This window comes from Saccopteryx leptura, chromosome 2, assembly GCF_036850995.1.
Source record: "Saccopteryx leptura isolate mSacLep1 chromosome 2, mSacLep1_pri_phased_curated, whole genome shotgun sequence".
In the NCBI taxonomy this organism is placed as follows: domain Eukaryota; kingdom Metazoa; phylum Chordata; class Mammalia; order Chiroptera; family Emballonuridae; genus Saccopteryx; species Saccopteryx leptura.
The window spans coordinates 322,525,164-322,550,266 of NC_089504.1; the positions used below are offsets into that span (position 1 = coordinate 322,525,164).

Below are 25,103 nucleotides of genomic sequence, written 5' to 3' on the forward strand. Positions count from 1 at the left end.
TGGGGCACCGGAAGGCGGTGAGACTCACACACCAGCAAAATCAGGTTTGAAATGCAAACCGCCGCCACTTGGCCCCAATTAGAGGCCAAACCTTTTATGTAAACAAGGAATAATTAGCTTTGGTAACAGAAGCGTAAACAGAATCATCATCCATTGATTCGCTAATTGCCCTTCGGCCCCATGACAATAGCCTATCGGTCGGACTTATTCTGCGAACCTGAGGCATAGGTTAAGGGGGACTGCACTCTAAAATGGGGGGCGGTCAGCTTCTCCCCACCCGTTTCCTGCCAATAGCCCCCCCCCCCCATGACCCCCTCTGTCTTTCAGATCTCTTTTCTTTTAGGCTGTAAATGCAGCTCTTTTCAAAGGAGGAGGGCCAGGCTCGCGGGTTTGGGTGGCAAAGCCTTGTTGGTGATGGGAGGGTTCAAGTTGCTGTGGAAAAGCAAGGTAACCCCCAGCCCGCTGGGGTCACTAAATTCCTGGACACTGCTGTTTTCTCATAGTTATTCATCTCCAGTCCAGAATTCACCAGTCCCAAAGTCCCCTCCTAGGGAACGGTTGTTCCCTCATCCCTCTCGCCAGGTGCCTTCACATTTGAAAGCCAATAGTGTGACTCCCTTCATTTGAAGTGCAGCCAGTTAGGCTTCCAGGTTGCAAGATGGCTGGAAGTTACCCCGAGGCCAGCGCTCCCTGCAGCCCCGCCACGGTCCACAGCATATCCCGCTCGCAGGGCCGTGGGGACCAGCAGAAGGTTCTCACAGAAGCACTTGGGAGCAACGCAGTGCCGCTGCCACCATGCAGCTTTCTCAGCTCCAGAATTTTCTATGTGAGTGAGAGATAGGGGTGACAATGCCCCCACCACACCCCAAAGCTACATTTGCATAGCACTTAACACAGCATTGGGGAAAAGTCACAAATGCCCACATCAAAGCCTGGGCCACCACTGTGCAAGCTGACCGGGAAGGAAGCTGCAGCCTCCTAGCCTCTCCTGGATCTCAAGATCCTAGAGCACCTCAAGGCTGCCCAGCCCTCAGCAGCACCTGGAAGATGTGGCAGGCATGGCAACAGCCTGGCTTGGTTCAGAGAAGGACCTGCCCCATTTTCTGTGTTGGTCCAGGTCGCATCCAGTTTTATCACCCTCCCCAGGGACCCTGGGCTCAGAGCTGAGGCACCCTGAGATGGAAGAGTCACTTCATCTTGATGGTCTCCCCAACCCACCCCACTCACCTCCTGACTCGCCCAGAGACAGTACCTTTGTCAAGGACGGGCCCGAAGATGGCCAGGCTGTCGTCTATGGTGGTGCAGTTCCAGCGGCGGCCCCGGAACTGGTGCTGGCACTCCTGGATGCCCAGCTTCACACCCTCCGCCACACTGGGCATGATTTCGATGTAATTACGACAGAAGCGCAGTTGCTTGGGGACCAGGCCTGGGATGGAGCCGCAGAGCAGAGGCTGAGAGCCCAGGGACGTGTACTGCTGGCCCAGGGCCAGGGACCTGTGGGCACACAGAGGACAGTGGCACTGCAAGCACACAGACCATCATGGGCATCATTTCTTCCTCACTAGCCCTCTGGGGTAGGTGGACCAACAGAATGCCTATGAGTCTAAATCCTTGACCTGAGAAATCTGGCACCTAAATACTGCCCTCAAACGGCAGAGCTCTGATAACCAAGTCAGCCCGCTGAGACAGACATACCCAGCTTGCAAGGGCATGGGACCAGCAGCAATCTCTTGTGGGCACCCTTGAGGACCATTGCAATACCATGAAAAGAACCCAGGATTGGAAAGACAGTATTGGGGGCCCAGGTCAAGTCCCTCGCAGGCTCTGGGCCGTTTCCCTGATGGGCGTTGAAGGGATTGGTATGGACAACCTCCCAGGAAATCTAGGTTTTGGGGGCCACAGGATACTTTCAATGAAAGGAATTCAAGCCTAATGGGAGGAGGGCCTCAGCCCCGTCTCAGAAAAAGCAGAGAACCCTCAGTCCCTACAGGGAGCTTGCACACAGCAGTCGGTTCCCCCACACAAAGTGATGGAGAATGCCTTGGGAAGAGGGTCCAGAAGACCCTCAGGGCAAATCAGGAAATATCACACAAAAACCTTCTGGACTAGACTAGACACAGGGATGAACCAAACACCTGCCACTTAATAGCTTTTCACTGTGTGCTTGTGAGGGGCACCACAGAGGGGCGTGGTGCCACCTTGGGCTGGCTCTGGTCTCAGTTTTCAGAGGAGAGAGGCGAGCCCCTGTTTTCTACTTGTTTGTATATGAGACATTTCCAGATCTTGAGCCTCAAGCCCTTTTAGAAGGAAGGGCAACCTGCAGGCCTGACTTACCACTGAGGGCTATTCCTGAACTCCTTCGTGCCAGGCACTGGGCTGAGTCTTTTCCTTGCCTTTGCCTGACTGAATCCTTATAACTGCCCTAGGACATAGGAGGGGCATTAGAGCAGCCTTGTGTTTGGGTGGCTTAGCCTTGCAGGTTGAGAAACAGCCCAGACCACAGAACTGCTAAGGACTCCATGCCTTCTGACTCCAGTGCCCATGGGGCAAACCGACCATGCCACCCTTCCTCTGGGCAGCGCCTGTCTGGGCCCTGAGAAGGGAGTGGCTGCAGGCCCGACCTATCTGCACCCTGGGCCTCAACACTGAGCCCATCCATGCCAAGGTGGGACAGCAGGGCAGACCAGAGGCTCCTGATGGGCACAGAGCACATGGCACTTGACAGGGCACTGCAGGTTGCCTGCTCCTGCCCTGCCCTGTCCTATTTACAGTTATAAACAGGTTAGTGTACTAATAATTTTAACAAATCTCTGTTGCTTATTATGTGCTGGGCTGGTTCTGACTGTTTGAATTATAGAATCCTCACAGCAAGTCTGTGAGATAGGAACTTCATTATCATTGTCATCATCCCATTTCATAGATGAGGAAACCAAGGCCAGGGAGCTAAGTAACCAGCCCATCTGTGGGACTGCGAAGTGTCAGAGTTGAGCCTCCCTCTCAGTTCAGGCTCTCCCTCCATGTGCCCTTGACCAGCACACCCAGCCTGTCCCAGCAGCCCTGCAATCACTGGGGAGGGGGAACTGAGCCACGGCTCAGTGCAGATGGCTCAGCCTAGTGCCATCCTGGGAGGGGGGCTCCACAGCAAGACCCCCTGGAAAGAAACCTTTCCCACTCCCTCCTCTGACATTTAGGACCCAAATCCATGTGTGGAAACAGCTGGAGAGGAGAGATGAGGTCGGACAGAGGATCCTGACACCCCCCATGGCCACAGCTGTGCTTGGTCATGAATGGGAAGCCATGAAGGCCTCTGTAAAGGAGGGTAGTGGTAACTGCCTGCCCCCTCCCCTTACCTTGCTCTGGTCCCTGACTATCCCTGTGCAGCGTGGGGAGACCTGGCACCCATTTCACAGTCTTGGTGTCCCTCCCCTTTGGCCAGAGTACTCCCCAATCTCCCCACCCCAGGTGCCTTGGTCCCTGCCTGTCCCTAGAGGTGTGAACTGGCCCTGCAGTGCCCACGCTCTCCATTAGCTTGGCCTCCCATCCCCTCTGCACACTCTAACCTGGGCAGGCCTGTCCCACGATCACCTCTGGCACCAGGAGCGCTTGCCTCATGTCACTCCCCGTTTATTGGTCTGCTCACCAGCCAAGCTGGGTTCCCAAGGCTCCAGCCTCCCTTCGCCCAGAAAGATGAAAGTGGAGCCCGAGGGGTACTCAGGAATCCTTCCTTTCCCCATCCCCCTACTATTTTTCTTCCTCCTCTTTCTTCTCCCAGCCTTTGCCCTGCACCTGTCAAGCACCTCTGCAGGCCTGGGTACCTTTTCAACCTAAGTGGGAGGCTGAGCCTTGGATCAGAATCAGAACCTATGAGAGGAGCCCTAAGAGAGTGCAAAGCCCATTACACAGATGAGAAAGCAGAGGCTCCCAGAGAGAAGTGACTTGCCCAAGGCCATACACCAGATGTACAGAGCTTGGTTAGGTGGCCACCACTGCATGGAAGGGGGTTTGAGGGTAAGTCCCTGCTGGTGTTTTATTTCCAGTTGGTGAGACTGCTCCTCATCCCAACCCTCCAAGGGGGCTCCCTGCTTCCTGGTTTCACCAGTTCCCTCCTGCAAGGTCCCAGGCAGCCTGCCTAGCCCCCCGAGCACTGGGCACTGGCAGGCACGGCTTGCTTGGCCAGAAAAGCCAAAGCTGCTGCCGAAACATCTCCCTGTGGGGAGATGCTATGGTCTCCTCCCCTCCCCTGAGAGTCACCAAGCCCTTGCTGGCTGAGTCCTTCCTACAGCCCAAGCAGATTTTTGCTTGTCCTCTGCAGTCACATTCAACACTAGCAATAATATCAGCAACCATTTATTGAGCTCTTACATGCCAAAAACTTTACACATATTATGTCATTTAATCCTCACAACAGTTCTGTGAGTTGGTGCTGTCATCCCATTTTACAGTTGAGGAAACTGAGGCACAGAAAGGTTGGGTGACTTACAGAAGGAAGTTGCCAGAATTCAGACCCTGCGTATGTCCAACTCCAAGTGTGGTTTCCTCCGAGAATAACACCCAGCCTCAGAGATGGTGAGTTCATTTCCCTCATTGCACCAAACCCTGTCTGTCCCCTTCGTGCTGCCCAGATCCAACCAATTGTGGAGCCAGGAGCCAGTTCAAATCCAGCTCTGGCATTTTCTAGCTGTTGATCTCTTAGCAATTTTCTTAACCTCCCCGTGTCTCAGTTTCTTCATTTGTTAAATAGACATAATGGGAAGTATAGATGATATAAAACACTTGGCACGTAGGAAGTACTCAGTAAATGGTGTTTGTTGTGGTTACCATGTGTTTAGGGGCTGTCCCTAGCACTCTGTCCCCTGCCCTGTCATCAATCGCAGTCCTCCTGCCCTCCCATCACTGACTTAGAACACATCACACTTCAGAGCCCCTTCCCGTCCACCACTGGGAAGGATGCCTCGGAACAGAGCAGAGTGGCCCTTTGCCTGGCAGTTCAGTCCTACCTGGGGTGGCTAGACGGACGTGCGATTGGGCTGACTGGTAGAGGTGACCCAAAGGGCAAAGGAAAGGGCATAAAGATGTTTCCATGATGCTCCATTCAAGGGTTGAGCTCAGATCTGGACATCCTGCTGGTAATTAGCAAGGGCCTCTGCAGATGAGGGTTTAGCTCTACCGGCTGGTGTTGGGGCTAATGAGGCTGTGGCCATGGGATTGATTTCTGTAGGACAGCTGCCCTCCCCCAAACGTGCCCTGCCACCCCTGAACCTGACCAGCTACCCACACAATGCTCATGCCTGAAATTCTACCACCACAGATTCCAGTTAATTTAACTCACAACTCCTTGTCCCCATTATTGAAGTGCACGGTCCCCTGGGGCAGGTCACACAGTGAGCCTCATTCTCCTCAATTCTTCGTACCAAAGTGTGAGTGGCTCTGATTAGATTTGTCCAGGCTGCCGAGTGGCTCGCAGCCCGCCTGTTGCACACCTCGGTGCCTTTGCACATGCTGAGCCTGCCACCCGGAGTGCCGCTGCTGAGCCCCTGCACGCGGCTTACCCATCCTTCGACCTCTGGTTCCTGGGTCACCTCCATTCCAAAGACTTTTGTGGGCTCCACACAAAAGTAATCTCTCCTCCTTATGGATTTTGTCTCTACCTTATTCAAACCTTCTTATCCCAAAGTGCTGAACTGACTGGTTTCTCATTCCCCCTGGCTGTGCTAGTGTGGGTTTCCTGAGGGTAGAGGCTGTGTCTCCTTCCCATCCCCCTCAGCACCTCCACCGTAACACACACAGGCACACACGTGCACACACGCACGCACGCACACAAACACACAAAGACATGAGCATATGTGGTCTACCAGAAGGCCAGGCACATGACAGGTACTTGCTGACTCTCAGGGGAAGGCATGAGGCCGAGTCCTTGCCCAGAAGGCCAGTCTGCTCACCCCACAGTTTGCGCCCTCGTCCCCACTCCCCAGGCCGCCAGGCATCCGGAGATTCCACCTACACACAGAACAAGACTCCTCAGTTCCGCTGAGGAAGTTCCTACAGTTAGGACCCGAGACAACGGCCTGGCTCCCAAGGGATCTAGGGTCCTGCCTGGCGCTGGCAGCTGGTGAGGGGGACGGTGGAGGGCACTGCCAGGCCTTCCCAGCTGGGCAGCAGCTATTTATACTCGGCTCCTGGCCCTGCCCTGCCCAAGAGCTCTGCTACTTTCCCGCTAAAGACAGTTCATCCTCCACCCCAACCACCCACCATGCAGCTGGGCTACAGACAGACCCAGGCAGCCAGGCGGATGGGCAGCAAGTGCCAGCAAGGGGCAGGCTGCTTGTGAGACCTCCATGTTGACTTCTCAGGGCAAAATCCCCTCTCCAAACAGGCTGGACTTAAACATGGTGCGCAGCCTCATCAGACTCCCTCTACCCTGCGCTCAGGCTACTCACCTCTACCCAACAACACAGTCCATCCAGGGGGCTGAAGCTGGGCCTGCGTGGTGAGCACTGAGCAGAGATGAAACTTTTAACCAAAGAATTCAGGTCAGCCTAGACCTAGAGGCTGAGTTGACTTACAGAACATATGGTAAGACACCAAAAAGGGCCCCGTGAGTGTGTCCTGCCCAAAGACGATGGCATTGTTGCTCTACAGATCCAGCCACCCACCCAGCAGCAACCTCTCTGCTGCTGGCTGGCTGGGGCTCTATGATGTAGGGGCTGCACGCTGTGCTGTCCCCCCATGTTCACTTAAGGAATCATTTGGGTTACAGTCCCACAACCAATCAGGGAGCCTCTCCTGCACCCAAATTTGTCCATGTTTGACCTTGGACCCTCCCAACATGGTAAGATTTTAGAGATTGGCGAGGCCTTGGGGGTCATCTAGTTTAGGATATTTCATAATTGTTAGCCCTTTATTCCGAATACACAACCATTCTCTCCTATACCTAAAACAGACAAAAAGAGTAACCTGTTCTTCAAAAAGCTAAACACAGAATTTCCATATGACCCAGGAATTCTACTCCTAGGTAGAGACCCAAGAGAGTTGAAAGCAGGGACTCACACAGGTGCTTATAGCCCGGTGTTCATGGCGGCAGCATCCACAGTAGCCCAGAGGGAGAAAATCGCAGTGCCCATCGACAAATGAATAAATAACACATGTGGCAGATCCAGAGAGTGGACTATTATTAAGCCATAAAAAGGAATGAAGTTCTGACACAGGCCACCACATCGGCAAACCTCAACAACATCGCGCTAAGTGAAATAAGCCAGCCGCAAAAGGACAAAGACTGTCTGACTCTACTGATCGGAGGCACCTAGAACAGGCGAACTCATAAGGACAGAAAGCAGACGAGAGGGTACCAGAGGCTGGGGGAGCGGAGGGGAAGTGAGGAATTAAAGAGCATAGAGTTTCTGTTTGGGGCGATGAAAGTTCTGGAAATAGAGTGGTGATGATTGCACAACATTGCAAACATACCTAATGCCACTGACTTTACACTTAAATACGACTAAATTGGCGGGGAAGTGGGGGGGGAGGCAAGGGCCTGGCGCCCCGTCCTCAGCCTTTCCTTTACCCTCTGCAGCCCCTCTGCAGGCTGTAGGCTGAGAGCCCCTGGTCTAATCCCTTCCTTCTCTAGGTGGGAAGACTGAGGTCCAGAGAGGGCTTGTCATCCCCATGTGCCCCACGACCAACTCCTTCCTCCAGTCTCGGGGTGAGCTCCATAGCCAAGCTCCCCCAATCATGTCTCCTGGGAGTCATGGGTCCCTTGCCCACACCTTTTTCCACGGTAAGGCCTAACCATCTCTGCTAGTCTCAGACAAGCAAAGAACTCAAAATTCTGACCCAAAGAACTAGTGACAGACATGGGGACTGGGAGGGAGGGCGGAGTAACCTGGGGCCGGGAGGAGGGAGGGAGAGAACTGGAAAGGGGGGAGGAATCAGAAAACACCTCCTTTGTGGTCATTCATCTCTGCTGGAGTGGTCAGTGTGTTTCTGGAAACCCTGCGATGCCCAGCGCTTGGCGCTGTGCCTGCTGGTTCCTGCACAGTGCTGGACAGACATCCTTCCCATCCTGGGTTCAGAGGGGACCCACCTTGGCCTCGGCAAGAGAGAAACTTACAAAAGGGTAAAGAAAGCCTGACCTGTGGTGGCGCAGTGGGTAAAGCGTCAACCTGGAATGCTGAGGTCGCCGGTTTGAAACCCTGGGCTTGCCTGGTCAAAGCACATATGGGAGTTGATGCTTCCAGCTCCTCCCCCCTTCTCTCTCTCTCTGTCCCTCCCTCTCCTCTCTAAAAAATGAATAAAACAAACAAACAAACAAACAAAAAACCCTGGGCTTGCCCGGTCAAGGCACATACGAGAAGCAACTACTATGAGTAAATGCTTCCTGCTTCTCCGCCCTCTTTCTCAGTCTCCTTCTCTCTCTCTCTCTCTCTCTCTCTCTCTCTCTCTCTCTCTCCTCCCCACACACACACTTCAAAAATCAATAAATAAAACCTAAAAAAAAAAAAAGTTTAAAAAAAAAAGGGGAGGAAGGAAAGACTTGAAAAAATGGGCAGGAAGTAAAGAGTCAAGCACTGACCTGGGAGCTTAGGGCTACCACCTTTCCATCTATGTCAAGAGGCCACTCATGGCTAATGGATGTCATAAGGGGAATCTGACACGTTTAGGGGCAGGTGTCCAGTGGGACAGGCAAGGGGCAGGGCCTGATGGGCCCTGATGCACTCAAATCCTAGAGCTTCCAAAAAGCTGAAACCCAGAGTGTTGAAACGATCACTGCTCCTGACACGGGAGGCCCGGGACCTGTGGCCACTCACCCTGGTGTCTCAGCAGGTGCTTATGATGAAGCAAGAGAAGAAGGACCTAAGTCAAGATTCACAAGCTACCATCTTTCCTTGACCGCCCACTGGTCCTCCCTGGAGCACACGTAGGCCTCATGGGTATTGAGCACAGCTCTATGACTTCCCAACCCAACCCTGCACGCACCTCAGTGCAGGCCAAGAATAGGGAGTTGCTTCTGAGTTCAAAGGAGCTCATGTGGTCCCATGGTCCACTGAGCAGGTCTAGATAACCCAGAAGATGCCTTTCAGCAAAGAATCAGAGAGCTCTCTATGGACTTTTCTCATCAGCCACTGACTGGTTCATTCACTCAGGAGGCACGGATGGGCCATCTGGTTCTCATGCGTCTCCTGCTGAGCTAGGGGCACCCTTGTTTATGTATGGGAAGGAAGGAAAGGGAAGGAATGGGAGAGATGAGAAGGGAAGGGGAGAGATGGCAAGGGAAGGGAGAGATGGCAAGGGAAGGAGAGAGAGGTGGGAAGGGAATGGGAGAGATGGGAAGGGAAGGGGAGAGATAGGAAGGGAAGGGAAGAGAGATGGGAAGGGAAGGGGAGAGAGGTGGGAAGGGAATGGGAGAGATGGGAAGGGAAGAGGAAGGATGGGAAGGGAAGGGAAGGGAAGGGAAGAGATGGGAAGGGAAGGGAAGAGGAAGGATGGGAAGGGAAGGGAAGGGAAGGGAAGAGATGGGAAGGGAATGGGAGAGATGGGAAGGGAAGGGGAGAGATAGGAAGGGAAGGGAAGAGAGATGGGAAGGGAAGGAGAGAGATGGGAAGGGAAGGGAAGAGAGATGGGAAGGGAAGGGGAGAGAGGTGGGAAGGGAAGGGGAGAGAGGTGGGAAGGGAATGGGAGAGATGGGAAGGGAAGAGGAAGGATGGGAAGGGAAGGGAAGAGATGGGAAGGGAATGGGAGAGATGGGAAGGGAAGAGGAAGGATGGGAAGGGAAGGGAAGGGAAGAGGAAGGATGGGAAGGGAAGGGGAGAGAGATGGGAAGGGAAGGGGAGAGAGATGGGAAGGGAAGGGGAGAGATAGGAAGGGAAGGGGAGAGATGGGAAGGGAAGGGGAGAGATGGGAAGGGAAGGAGAGAGATGGGAAGGGAAGGGGAGAGATGGGAAGGGAAGGGGAGAGATGGGAAGGGAAGGGGAGAGATGGGAAGGGAAGAGGAAGGATGGGAAGGGAAGGGAAGAGATGGGAAGGGAATGGGAAGATGGAAGCAGTCCACACGCTGAGCTGGAACCCAGGTTCCAGGGAAGAGTCCCTGAAGAAGAGGTTGTAAGAGCCTCTGAACCCAGTGGGGCCTGCTGGGCTTCCCATCTTGATTCGGTCCCAGCCTTGCAGACTAGGGCCCCACAAGGGCAATAATTATGTGGAGTGACTAGAGGTGCCTGCCCTTGGGAAAGTAGGTTAAAAATCTTTCCTGGTAAACAAATTCATTCCCTTCCCATTCACTCGCATTTGAGTGATGACTAAATTGAGCAGGGGCCAGGCCTGGGAACATGGAGATGGATTAAGCCACACCCACAGAGTACCCAGACCAGGAGGCATCTGTCAGTAACAGACCGACAAGCACTTCTAGGTCTGGGTGCCATGAATGAGTGACAGAGGGTCCTGAGGTTCTTGTAACTTAGAACACAAATAACTGCCATGCCTGAGAGCACATGGCAAGAGCAAGGACGTCCTGGAAGGGAGAGGCCAGAGGGTCCCAGCCATGGTGATCAAGAAGGTGCCATGGAGGAGCAGCCGCTGAGCTGACCAAGGATGGCGAGGAGATGTCTGGGGATCCCCGGGAGGGGGTGGAGTGGCAGGAGTGGCCCCAAACAAGAGCTGGGACAGGGTCCAGCAGCCAGTCTGCCCCAGCTGGAGTCACAAAGGAGCGGAGGAGGGGGAAAGGTCCCTGAGCATCATCAACCTGGGCAGCCACTGGAGTTTTCTTGAGTTTGGTTGTGGAATATTAATTTGTTAGACAAAACCTAGCTGCCAAATGGGCCTGGGGGTGGGCGCTAGAGACTGAAGGCTGGAAAAGCAGTCAGAAGGCCAGTATGAGAGTTTAGAGCAGGGGTCTCGGGCCCGCCTGTGCATCACAAACCCCCAGGGGCCAGGGTTCACTGGCCTGCTGAGCCCCCTGAGCAGCTGGGGCTGAGCACCCTGCAGCCAGACCGCCAGGGTCTGTGGCTGCTGGTCTCGGGGCGGTGGCGTTGGGAGTAGAGGCGAGGCGGCGAGTAAGGATGGGCAGTTACTGGTGATCTGGGGGACAAAAGGAAAGAAGTAAGGATGACCAAAGGTGACCAGGTGGATGGAGATGATGTCAAACAAGAAAGGGAACTTGAGAGAGGACGCCGGTTTGGGAACAAAGAGCAGGAATTCTGTGGGGCCAGTGAGGCCTCTGGGCAGCACATCCACACAGCGCGGGAGGTGCAGAGCCGGAGCCCGAGAGAAAGACAGGGGCTAGAGATTCAGATTTGGGAATCTCTGTCCCGGAGCTAACAGAATGATACTTGAGGTCTCCTATCCCGCAGCGGGTGCACGGGAAAGGGTGAGGGAACCGACCGCCGGGAGGCTCATGGTGGAACGTTGGACGCCATGTGCCAAGGGAGGGACTCCAGCGATGGCTGTGGAAAGCAGGCTCCCCTGGCAGCGAGGGGACCAGGATGGAGGCCAGGACCTCACGCCCGCAGGAGAGAACTTCAGGCAGCAAGGTGGGGAGGGCTCCCCTGCAGCCCTGCGGGAGGCAGGATGGTTGAGCCTGTCTCTGCCAACACTGGAGTTCAGCGCCCAGGTCTGGCTCCTTCCCAGGTAGCCTTGATCAGGTCCCACAGGGGGCGTGGCCAGCGCACGGGCAGAGTAAGTCACCGAGCTCCTCCTTTCCTCAGCTCCTTCCTTCTGCCACTTTGTCCTCACCCTCTTCCCTGCATCTAGCCCTTCAGTCCAGGTCCTCCTGGGCACAGGGGCGGGGCTGCCAGCCTGACCAGTCTCCCCCGAAGCCACCACTCCCTCCAGCCCTGGACCCAGGGGCTGGGCCTCTCCCAGGTTGGCTGGGATGAAATTTGGGCCTTTGGACTGAGGTCAGCCCTTCCTGGTTTCATCATTTGTACTGTGTGACCAAGGTCACTATGAGTGTGGCAGGAAAAGAATGGTGGGAGGCTGGGGTGAATGTTTGGGGAAAGGGGGTTATTACAGGCCAGGGGTGCACAGTGCCATAGGTAAAAAACAAAACAAAAAAACACCCACATATCTGAAAACAAAACAAAATGAAGTGAAAGCCATTCCTTCCCATTAGGCAGCAGTCTCTGAAGAGGGGGTGGTCCCCTCTTCCTCTGCCTCCCTAATTCTCCAAACAACTCCATGGTCCTGCTGGTCAAGTGGCTGTTTCTACCTTCTGTGAGTGGCTCTGACAACCCCCCCGCTCCCCTCTTCCCCCGACTTCTAGAGGTTACCTTTCAGGATCCCATGGGCCCTCAGAGAAGGTGAACTAAGACATCCTGAGAGCCCAGAGAGGCCACAAGAGAAGGGTGTGGGCAGACTCTCAAAGCTGAAGGGGCCCTTCAGAGACTGAGATCCAGGCACAGAGAAGGGGCAGAGGTGCTGGCCCTGCGCTCCATCCTGGGGAGCCCTGTGGGACGTGTCTTCGGGGAGAAGAAGGGAGGGAGGGGAGGGAGGGCGGGGCAGAGCCTGGTTGGAATGTTACAGCTTCTGTTCTCCAAAGCAGCTCCCAGAGAGCCTGGCCTGCGGCTCCCGGCTGATCTGATAAGATGTGACAAGGCGGCCTGAAAAATGTTGAAACCTGTAAAATGTTTAAACCTGTTTTTGTTGTGTTGTGAGCATGAGGATTTTTGTGTGTGTTTTTTTTTCTCAATTTCATAGGAAAGTGGAGTTGATCAGAGTGAAAGGGGGTTGTCCCCTTCAGCCAAATGGGGAGGCGGGGTGCAGAGCAGGATGGTTAGACCTGGAGAGAAGGGAAGGAGGATGAGACCTGGGAGGAAGAAAGGGCTGGGCTGGGGGAGGCCTGAGAGACAGGGCTGGTGGAGGAGGAGGGGAGGAAGGGAGGAGGGGAGGAGGGGAGGAGGGGAGGAGAGGAGGGAAGAGGGGAGGAGGGGAGTGGGGGAGGAGGGGAGGAGGGAGGAGGGGAGGGGGGAAGGGGGGAAGGAGGGGAGGGGGGAGGGGGAGGGGGAGGAGGGGAGGAGGGGAGGAGGGGAGGGGGAGGGGAGGAGGGGAGGAGGGGAGGAGGGGAGGACGGAGGGGATTCTGCAGCTCTGGTCTGTCAGCAGCTCCAGCTTGGGTGTCCCCCTCAGGGCTGTGTGCTCCCTCAGCACCCCCAGAGGACGCACTGAGCTGTGGCTAATCTTCCTTCAAGCAAGTACTGGTCCAGGAAGTCTCACCAGATGTTCACAGAAAGGCCTGAGCCCAGGTTGGTGTCGAAGAAAAGTAGAAGGGACTTGGCCTGGGACCTTACTCCTCGGACCCCCAAAGGGTCTCCTGAGAGGCATCAAGACCACAAGTGGACAAACGTTTACAGGTGGAAACACCTCCCAAGTACACTTGCTTTGCTGAGCAGTCGAGAACTCACAGGTGAGCTCACAAAATCTCACTGTTTAGTTGAGTCCTGCCCCTCGGACCTGGAAGCTGCAGTCCAGCCTCTGCCTCAGACACATAATGGGTTGATATGCTCTCTGTTTCACAGATGAGGCAACTGAGGCCCAAAGACATTCAATGCCTGGCTTGGGTTCACACTTCTCCTGCTACCAGTTTTGGACAACTCTGTCAAAGTTCCCTCCAGATGGGTCAGTGTTTCCAATGGAGAGATACTGAGCATTTTAGAAACCACGGTGGGACCAGGTATGTTTGGAGTGCTCAGGTACCAGGTACCATATTTCCCCATGTATAAGATGCACCTTAATTTGGGGGCCCGAAATTTGAAAAACAATGTATTACATAAAGTTATTGAACTCAAGTTTTATTCATTATAAAATTCATACAACTCCTCATCACTGTCAAAACTCCCATCCATTAGCTTGTCCTCATCTGTGTCTGTTGATGAATCACTGTCTTCAACAATGAGCGTAAAAACAAGTGTGAAAAAGCAGGAATGCAAGTAAAAACATCTACAACCACTGTATAAGACGCACCCAGTTTTTAGATCCCAAATTTTTTCGGAAAAAAGTGGGGAAATACCATAGATCAGCGGTTCTCAACCTGTGGGTCGCGACATAGATGCTGCCATAGATGCTTAATAAAGGCCTGTTGAATAAGTCTCTGCCTGAGAAGCTTCTTCTGCTGGTGTCTCAATAGATGGGGTGGGCGTTGGCAGGTAGGTGATATAAAAGTGCCTTAGAAAGGCATTAAAGCATTCTGTAAACCGTCACACACATTGCTTATTCGTAGTGTCAGGCCATAGACTATCTAAATGGGGTGGAAACTTGGGCATTATCCAGTCCAGTTCCTCGGGGCAAACTGAAACCCAGAGAAACAGTGACTTGCCCATGGTTCCTTCGCTAGTTGGAAGCAGCGCAGGGAGTAGAGCCCAGACCTCACACCCCTAGCCAGATGCCGTCTCCCTCACACCGTGCAGTTCTTTCTCAATGCCGCCGGTCCGAAGACTGGGGCTTCATTCATTACATGTGTATTTTATGCCCAGTGTGTATAAGACATAGTACCAGCCCTCCTCAGGCCCCGCCCTCATGCAGGAGAGGCATTCCCACAAGTGACCATTGTCAGTGGCAGATTGTGAGAAATCCCATTTGGGTGGAAACCTGGAGGAATGGGAGTGCTGAGGGGAAGAGGAACTAAAAACAGCAAGGAAGACATTGTCTATGAATGACATTTCGGCTGGCCCTTGAAGTTGAGCCCAACTTGGGCATCTTTTACCCTGGAGCGCGGCCATTTGATTTTACACTTCCCACTCCCCCGGTCATATTCTAATTTAGATTTTTTCTAAACCATGTTTGCATCTTTAGCTCAATTCAGCCTTATAACACTCCTCCCCTTCCCAACTCTCCCAGGTCCTAAGTTCAGTAAGACAGGGGTTAGTCACCCATTTTGCAGATGAGGAAATGAGGTCCTTACAAGATTCGGCTGCCTGTTCTGAGAGCCAAGTCTGCTGGTTCCTGGGCCAGGATTTTGCTGGGTCCTTACACTACTTTACTTTCAAGCCCAGTTCTGGTGAAAGACAAGACACAGCCTGCGCAGCACTCTTGTTCACTTTGGACTCCTACTCATCCATCAAGGACCAATTTTAAAATCCCCTTTCATTGTGTCCAGTTTAAACTGCATTTCTCAGCTCTTATCCACTCCTCAGCAGTAACCTTAAACACATTCAATTGAATTGTCTATTTACCCTGTGTCCACTAAACTTGAGGTTTTTTGAGAGGAGAAATGATTTCATTCATTTCTGTATGCTGAGCAGAGAGCACGGTTCACCAGTGGACAGAGCATTTCTGCTTTTCCTGTACTGAACAGCTCCACATGTTTCCCTAGTCATCGTCCTAACGCCTCTCCCCCAGAGGTCCACAGGCAAAGGTCAGGGTACACCCTACTGGTTGGTTCTCTGGGCCTTACTGCACCGCTGCTGGCTCTCAGTCTGGAAAACCTTTGCTTGACTCTTAGGAAGAAGCCCAGGAGGAAACATGGAAGACAGGGCTGCTCTGCTGGGAGTTTACTCTGAAAAGCCAGTGAGTGTCTTCACTCAACAAACACTTACACTAGGCCAGGCCCAGTGCTGGGTGCTGGGAGCATGGAGATGTCATGGAGCACCTCTGGCAGCCCATCCTCCTCCCCTACTGGGGCCCAGATGCCTCCCAGACAGACAGCCCTGACTACCCACCCTGGTGAGGGCTAGGCATTCAAAAACTTCACCCACCATGACTGTCCAACCCACTTGCTTAAACTCTGCCTTTTGGAGGACCAAGAACATACAATTACTAGCTGTAACTAGGGTCAGGGACACAGGCATTAAGGTACTTGGATCACTTGGGGTGGTTTCGAAAAATAAAGATAGCCCTGGCCGGTTGGCTCAGCGGTAGAGTGTCGGCCTAGCATGTGGAGGACCCAGGTTCGATTCCCGGCCAGGGCACACAGGAGAAGCGCCCATTTGCTTCTCCACCCCTCCGCCGCGCTTTCCTCTCTGTCTCTCTCTTCCCCTCCCGCAGCCGAGGCTCCATTGGAGCAAAGATGGCCCGGGCGCTGGGGATGGCTCTGTGGCCTCTGCCTCAGGCGCTAGAGTGGCTCTGGTCGCAACATGGCAACGCCCAGAATGGGCAGAGCATCGCCCCCTGGTGGGCAGAGCGTCGCCCCATGGTGGGCGTGCCGGGTGGATCCCGGTCGGGCGCATGCGGGAGTCTGTCTGACTGTCTCTCCCTGTTTCCAGCTTCAGAAAAATGAAAAAAAAAAAAAAAAGAGAAAAAAAAAAAAAAGAAAGAAAAATACAGATACCTGGGCTCCAAAGTCAGCCCTGCTGAATCAGACTCTGGAGAGGAGTCCAGGGAACTAGGTCATTACAAGGCTCCTCCCAAGTGCGAGAGGAGCACAGTATAAGAAGATGCAATACAAAGTGCCAGGTCCTTGGGAGACTTTCTGGCAAAGATGTTTAACCCAAATCTCATCAAGCTTTTAGAAGTTACTTTCAGGTGTCATGAAATAAACTTAAGAGACATAATCAAAAAAATTAGAACCTAGGCTTGACCTTTGGTGGCGCAGTGGATAAAGCGTCGACCTGGAATGCTGAGGTCACCAGTTTAAAACCCTGCACTTGTCTGGTCAAGGCGCATATGGGAGTTGATGCTTCCTGCTCCTCCTCCTTTCTCTCTCTCTCTTTCTCTTTCTCTCTCTCTCCCCCCTCTCTAAAATGAATAAATAAAAGAACCCAGCTCGAAAATCCTAGCCACAAAGGCATTTTGAGGATAATTGGGGAAGTCTCAAGCATTAGGACTCATTGATAATTTTGTTAAGTGTGATAATGTAATGTGGTCATGGGGGTCATCTTTACATTTTGGAAATGCAGGGGTGAAGAGTCATGATGGGTATAATTTACTTTGAAATGACTCAGCAAAACAAAATAGAGAGAGAGTGTGTGTGTGTGTGTGTGTGTGTGTGTGTGTGTGTTGGGGGGTCAGAGGGGAGAGAATGGAGGACTAAATATGGCAAAATGCTGAAATAGTTTTTCATAAGACTTTGAAGGAACAATAACAACCCAAACTCCAACTCGTGGGGATTTCTTGGCAGACCGCGCACAGCGCTCGAACCCGGGTCTGGCCGGCTGAGCGCCCAGAGTGGCAGGTGCGCCAGGCAGGGAGGGGCTGCGAGCCGGGCGGAGGCGCTGCGCCCCAGCCGGCGCTCAGGGCGACGTGCGCTCGCCGCCTTCCCAGGTGGGTATTTCCCCGCATTCCCGGGAGCGCTTCCTCGCGCCTGTGCCCCCACGGCGCTGAGCACGCGCAGGTGAGAGCCGCCCTGCCCGGCACCTGGACTTCCCCGCTCGGCTTAGGGAGGCTCCCCGCGAGTTCAAAGCGGTGGGTGCCTCTCCCGGCCCCCTCCCCATCCGCAGGCGAGGCAGCCCGAGCGAGCCTCAACATCTTCCTTTGCGCCCCTCCAAATTCATCAGGCCCGAGTCCTGCCCGCTGCCAGTTCCTCCTCTGCAGGGTCGCTATACAGTCACTCCCTCTGTCCTTTCTTCTCAAGGGCTCATTACCACAGGCGCCTGGGTTTTGCAAGCTTTTACTCAGTACCTATTAGGAGCTGTATTCCTGGTCCATGCAGGACCTCATTAAATGTTCCAGCACTCAGAGGGGTAGGTCACTGGTTTCCAACCTTGGCTACACGAAAAATGACACACACACCCAACACACACACACACACACACACACACACACACACACCGGTGGACAGGGACTTAAACTACAGATACCCGGGCCCCACCCCCAGAGGAACGGATTTAATTGGTCCTAATGCTCCCTCCTCTCTGTGGTATCCTTCTTTCGCCATTTTAAAGGAGGCAAGATGGGGAAGCACTGTCCTAGATCACAGACAAAGCTTGGGACCTGTCCATGGTCACATGCAGTGGCAGAGGGACAGGGAACCTTCTCAGCCCTCTGTCAGCCATCCTCTCAGGGTCCCCGCCTCCTCTTAGAAGCGGCATCAATCTATCCTTTCCAACCAAGGTTTTGTCCACTTCCTCTCATGAAGTAGTCCACACTCCCTCATTGTCTCTCTCTTGGCCTCCCAACAAGTCTCCATCTTTACAGCAACGGAAGTGAAGTGTTTTTGATCCAGTAAAGCGTTTGGGCATGCCCCTCCATTGTACACACTCAGGTCTAAATCACAGGCAGGCCAGCCACGGTGCTCACGGTTTATGTGAGCTTTACAAACCACATGCTAACATGCATTAGAGGAGACAAGATAAAAAGTCTGTTTCAAAAGTCATTTCCTCCTACAACCTAATGCTTTATCTGATGACATCCCCTGCCACCCCCTTCAACTCTATTCTCTGGGGGTTTTGCCCTTATTTTCCTTCTTCCTGATTTCCAGCTCACTTTTCTTAGCCTGGCAAATGCATTGGGGAGGTAAGTGGAAATTTTCCCTGCAGAGATGCCACCAACAAACATGCTCGGAGCTCAAGGGGCCAAGGCCTTTCTCCATCTGGGGTTGCTCACCTTCCTCGGTTCTTGGCCCCTTTCTTTCTTTTCTTTTCTTTTCTTTTCTTTTTTTTTTTTTTCTTTCTTTCTTTCTTTCTTTCTTTCTTTCTTTCTTTTTTTGGTCTAGGACTCATCGCTCACTGGACACACAAGTCCACGGTGGAGTCCTCCTGTCCACTCACCTCCTCTTGGTCTGTCTTCACTTCCTGCTTCCTCCCCCCCCCACTGTGCACAACATCCCATCGTCCCACCAGACCAGGCCAGCCCCGACACGAGTGCAGTGTCACAGGGAATGTCTATGTTTTCAATCCTGTGTCCTAGTCACATCCATTACAAAGTAGAAAGGGATTTCTTCCAGGGGAAATGTATTTTGGACAGAAAAGATAAAATCATAATGTAATACAGTGGTCCCCAACCTTTTTTGGGCCACAGACCGGTTGTCAGAAAATATTTTCACGGACCGGTCTTTAGAGTGGGACAGATAAATGCACAAAATAAAATTATGCGACCGGCATAAAAACTGTGGTATTTTTAAATATAATTGTTGAACTTATGAGACAAGCGTCAAGAGTGAGTCTTAGATGTAACAGAGGGAATCTGGTCATTTTTTTAAAATAAAATATCGTTCAGACTTAAATATAAATAAAATGGAAATAATGTAAGTTATTTATTCTTTCTCTGTGGACCGGTACCAAAAGGCCCTATGGACAGGTACCGGTCCATGGCCTGGGGGTTGGGGACCACTGATATAATATACAAATAGAAAATGTTTATAGTCAAAAGAATTTTAACAATCAATTTATCTACAATGAGGGCATCTGTTCAACACAAGGGCCTAAATATCAAAGCAGGTTGGGTCCAATTAAGTTTCCCTCAGGAATCAACCTGGCCTAAGAGAAGGCTGGAGTCACCACAGACAGGAGGAGATGGCCACGGAACACAGGGGAGATGAGGTAATGAGGACACTCAGGGCTGTAAATGAAAGAAAAGGGAATGCTTTTATGGGTGCACACCCAATGGTGAATAATACAATGTGGGGTATATTTATTTGGGTAGAGAGTGCTTAATAAGGTTATGAGGAAATAATTTCTGAACTCTAAGTAAGGTGGTGAGGGAACCAATTTACTGGGGCATTCAGAATGGTGATTATTATTAATAGTAATAGCTAACATTTACTGAGACCCGGCTAGTGCCAGGAGCCATGTAAAGCCCTTTACATAGAATATATCTTTTAATTTGTCAAAGAACCCAATGAAGTTATTATTATCCCCATTTGACAGGTGATGACATGGGTTCAGAGAGGCCAAAGAACTTGTCTGGGGTCACACAGCTGGGAAATGGTGGCACTGAGAGGAGGCGTCTATTAGGACCAGCCTATGAGGAGCACGTTGAGGATGGGCTGAAGGAGGAGGGGAAGGAGAAGCTTGGGTCCGTCCTGCTCCTCAGGCTGCTCTGTGGATTTACAGTCCTGTAAACTCCAACACTTGGGCCCCTGCCTAGTGATCTTCTTTTGAATGTTGGCATGGATCTCCCACACTTGAAGTTGATTTCACTGTATCTCAGACAAGGCCAGACTGACACTCAAGGCATCCCCATGGGGGGAGGACACCTCTATCTGAGGCTGGGAGGGAATTATGCATGAGACAGGACATGTGGTTTCAGGACCTCTCCCAAGAAGCCAAACCCAACAGATGTTAACAAATATGGGCATGGAGTTCCCAGGAGAGGTCAGGCCAAATGACATACGTTCCAGCACCTACTAGTTTGCAAAGCATTTCTCCATGTTGTGTCTTGGCTAATCCTCCCATCAGCCCTGAGAGGTAAATATTGTCTCTTCACTAATGAGGAAACTGAGGCTCAGACAGAGGACCATAAGCCAGTGAGTGGGAGTGGTGTTTGACCCCTGCTCCCCATCTGTCCAACCTAACTAAATCCCTGCTGTTGTGACTTTGCCTTCTGTCGAGATCCTACCCTCCGTGACAACCAGTGAATTCCAGAAGTGTGCGTTCAGTCAGCACCCACTGTGTGCTCTGCACCCGATGGGCAGCTGGGGTGAGGTACCTCACAAGCCAATGAGCGGGCCACATGCGCAGGAACAGGGGATGAGAGCAAGGAGACCAGCCAGTTCACAAGCCGTCCTGGTGGCGACAGGGAGACCAGGAGAAGGAGGACACAGATTGAGAGAGGGACAAATAATCCTCAGGCCTCAATGGTGAATTTTTGTGCCCTGGGAGAAAAAGGAATAGGAAGGGCATTTGGGGGTCATGGATATGGCACAAAACACCAAAATTCAAGGAAAAAAAATAGGAAGGAGGCCAGGGCACAAGGTCCCAGATGATAAGTTCACATGCAGTGATGTGGGGACCACCGTTGTCCTGAAAGATGCCCAGGTGCTACTCAGGGCGGTCCCCCTGGAGAGGAGCCTGTCAGAGCTGGAAGGAACAATGGAGCCATCCAGCCCAAAACGAAGGCCAGCAGGAGGCTGTAGGTTCTGTGCATAGCCCCAGTTTGGGAGTTCAGCTGGGCCCCTGCAGGGCTGAGGAGCCAAAGACCCCAGTCAGCTATGAGAGGGGGTTCTGCCAAGTGTTTATAGTATTCAGATCCTCCTTTGTTCACAGAGCACGTTGTACCACTGCAGGGAGGATAAAACCTAAAAGTCAGCGCCTTACCAGATTCTCACACTAGTCAAGCTTGTGCTAGAGCAGTCTATAAATTCCTGGGATTCTCTCCGTTCTCCAGGACCCAGCTGAGCCCCCTTTTCTCGTGTCACTCTGCCAGACTCATCTGCTGCTCCCACTCACGGGGGCCTTCGGAGTGTGACACCTGGTGGGAAATCTTACCTACTTACGTATTCTGGTCCTCTGCGCCACCCCTCTGACTCTTGTGTTTGTCCTCAGGTGCTGAGGGAGTAGCTACTCCCCTGCACAGAATGCAGTCCCCCAACCTTCTCTGCTCCAAGAAAAACAGCCTCCTATGTCCACATCAGTGCATTGAACCTCTCTCCCCAGGCCTCCTACATCTCCACTGTGTGGCCAGACTGCGGCTGATGCTAGAATAAAGCCCTGGCCAGTATGGAAAGAAGAGAACACTGGACCCTGTGACTTTGGGGATTCTTCTGCTAAGTGTGGGAGAATGGGGTCAGTCTATGGAGTCTGAGAAGGCCGGCAGGCCCATGGGGAAGGGAGTCCAGCATGCTCACCTCAGAAGTCAGAGATGCCCCCCCGCCCCCCAGTCCGGAGGCCCCTTATGACTATCCCTAATCCACGGCTGCTAACTCTCAGGAAGTTTTCACTTGGATCACCTGCCTGGGTAAAAGCGATCACAGGTGTCGCAAACACTTCCTGGCACACACAGGACCCTGGGCAAGGTGCTGAGGGCAGGGATACCAAGCTGAACGCCAGGATCTCTTGGCCCATTCTGCAGCACTATGGATTCACGGGTGACTCTTCATCATATATCTTAAAGTGAGCCTGCCTCAGTTTCTATGTATTGGGTCTACCAAGAAGGTTCTGGCAACACTAGACCTCTCAAAAAATTTGTTCTCACTTACTAACACACACTATCTAATGCACACACATGCACATAAAACCCAATCATGCAGTGCCATAGATTTTCATCTTTTGGGGAATGATAGAGGATTTAAAAAAAAAAACCCACAAAAACCTGAATTGGTTCACAGAGGAGTAATTATAGGTAAAAAGAACTAGAGGCCTCCGCGCTCACAGGCCAGGACTGGCTGATCGAGCTGACCTGCGTCCTGGTCCCATGGCTACCACCCACTACTGTGTTTCTTTGGGAGGCCTCCGCTTCCTTATCTAAAAAATATATAAACATCACCTGCTTCAAAGAGGTTGGAGGGAGGAGTCCTTGAAACCATGTAGGCAAAGCTCTTATCGAAGTTCCTGGCACAAGTAGTGATCGCTATTGTTTAAGTGCTAACACAGGCCAATGCCTTCCTTGGTGCCAGGCACTGTTTCATGCGCTTTACACATATTAACTCATTTAACCCTTGCAACAAGCCTGTAAAGGTGATATTGTTATCATCACCCCCATTTGGACAAGGCAATTGAAATGCAGAGATTAGGTAATTTGCCTGAGGTTCCCCTGGTAGTTAGAGACGCATCCAGTCTGGCTCCTTCGGAGCCCGCAGTTTTAACCACAGTGCTCCACCATCCCTCTGGAAGGAGTCAAATGGGCGATCCATCATTCGGCAGCTGGAGACCGAGCACCCAGTTACGTGAATACAGAGTACAAAGACCAGCTGTGCCTCGTTCCTAACTGCCTCACAGCAGAGGAGAGTCAGCTGGATGACCAACTCATCGCTGATTGCTCTGTGCATTCATTCATTCATTCATTTGTTCATTCATGCATGCATTCAGCTCAAGCCCCTCTGGAATAGGTGCTGTGGACTGAACTTGTTCACATAGAATGATTTAGAGTCAGAGGAATCATAGACAAATTGTTGAGAAGAATAAGACCACGAGGACAAGCTGACATATGAGTGGGGCAGGAGAATCTTTCAGATCACTTTTTCCAAGTAGGGAGTAGTTTTTACTGGGGGAGGGAGAAAGGGGGCTCCAAGGTTAAATACTTTTAGAAAATAGATTAACCAAGGAAACAAGGGTCATCCCTGCAGGGCCTCTCTGTGTTGCTAATATGCTAATGAGATGCTAATATGCTAATAAGCACCATTAACGCCAAGAGGCTGGAAGTAGCAGGTGGCACTTCCCAAACTTATTTGACCCTAGAAGCCCTTCTCGGCAGGGTTTGTGGGACTGGAGCGCATGTTGTGACATCTTGCTCTGGCCCACTGTGTGTACAGAAGAGCTGAGGGAGAGGGAGGAATTTAGGCTGGAAGATTCCCAGGAAGGTGGCAGCTCTAAGCTGGGTTTGGAAAAATCCTAGGAAGGTGCTGGGCAGGTGAGAGGTGATGGGAATGAGTTTTTCCTTAGAGAAAACTACTCAATAGTAGAGTTCGCCCAAGGAAGTGGAGTCTTGCCCCAGAGCAGGGAGGGAGGAGGAGCAAGGGCCCGGCCTCAAGCAGTGGGGACAGAGATCCCAGCAGGAGCTGGCTTCCACAGTGGGCTTTTTGATATGTGCTGAGGAGTTCAGCACTTTTCTTCCAGAGGGAAGGAGTCCAGTGTTTAGATAAAGATTTAAGGTAAGAATTCACCTTCTGGTCTTTCCTGAGGTGCCTCCTGAGAGATGTTTTTCTGTAACTCAGGCAGGGAGTAACTTCGGCCCATTGGGACGAAGGGCAGGGAGTAGAACAGGAGGGAAATGTGCCCTGGCTGTGGCGTGATGGGCCACCAGGAGAAGTGGCGTCATTTCCGGACAGTGGGCAGGTGCTCCTGGCCTGTGGGGGAGCCCTTGAGGAGCAGAAAGGGGAGAGGTGGTGAAGGGGGAGGGAGAGGCAGGGAAGACAAGGCTGGAGCTCCGTTAGCTAATACTGCCTGGCCCCAAATGGCCGGCGATGTCCTCTGGCCCTTAGGCAGACATTATGAAGAGCCTCAGGGACTGAAAGCTGGAATTGGGGAGGATCGCAACCAGACACCGCGGACACAGCCAGTGTTCTTCCAAAGGCGGATGTTGACGGGAACACCGGGGCCCCAGCCCCGCCTCTACTGCTCTCAGCTCCGAGACCTCAAAACAGTTCCCTCTCTGCCAACAAAGATCATGGATCATATTTTATAGCTGCCAGATTGACAAAAAAATGAAGTCACTTGATTTCAAGTGTCAGAGTAAAGATGAGAGTGCAAATGGGCACAGCGTCTTTGGGAAACAATTTGGCATTAACTTGCAAAACAGGAGATTCACATACCCTGCAACCCAAAGTTCCCTTCCTGGTAGGCACCCCATGAGTACTCTCCCTCCTGGGTACCTTGAAACAGTTGTTCACTGACACAAGATGGAACAGACAACCTGCAGTATATTCAGGCGGTGGACTATTATACAGCTATGAAAACTGAAGGGGCTCCAGTAACATATTCTGAAATTTAAAACACAATGCAAAGGGAGTAAAGCAAATGACAGAAGACTACATATAGTATAAATCATTTTTTTTAAGTCTGCTGTTTCTTTGTTAATTTTCTTTTTTATTTTTAACTTTATTTAGTCTTTTTAGAGAGAGAGACACAGAGAGTAGAGAAAGAGAGAGAGAGAAGGGGGAAGAGCAGGAAGCATCAACTCCCGTATGTGCCTTGACCAGGCAAGCCCAGGGTTTTGAACTGGCAACCTCAGCATTCCCAGGTCGACGCTTTATCCACTGTGCCACCGCAGGTCAGAGTATAAACCATTTTTATAAATGCTCAAAAATAAGCAAAATGAAATATATCCTAGGTAGGTATTCTTAGCTGGGAAAAACTGTTATTTTAAAGTAATGGAATAGGGCCTGACCTGTGGTGGCGCAGTGGATAAAGCGTCGACCTGGGAACACTGAGGTCGCCGGTTCGAAACCCTGGGCTTGCCTGGTCAAGGCACATATGGGAGTTGATGCTTCCTGCTCCTCCCCCTTCTCTCTCTCGCTCTCTATTCCTCTTTCCCTCTCTCTCTCTCTCTCCTCTCTGAAAAATTAATAAAGTCCTTAAAAAAAATAAAGTAATGGAATAAACATGCAAAATTTAGGATGTGGTCATGTCTGGAGGGAGGTGGGGGATGGGATGA

General features: G+C 52.1%; 1 protein-coding gene across 1 annotated transcript in view; it reads right to left on the reverse strand.

Moving 5' to 3' along the window:
- WNT3 (Wnt family member 3) overlaps positions 1-25,103 on the reverse strand; it is a 51,129-nt gene that overhangs the window by 9,281 nt on the left and 16,745 nt on the right. Inside the window, exon 2 of the mRNA XM_066366229.1 lies at positions 1,253-1,494. Coding sequence (XP_066222326.1) covers positions 1,253-1,494 — 242 coding nt within the window. The remainder of the gene's footprint in view (positions 1-1,252; positions 1,495-25,103) is intronic.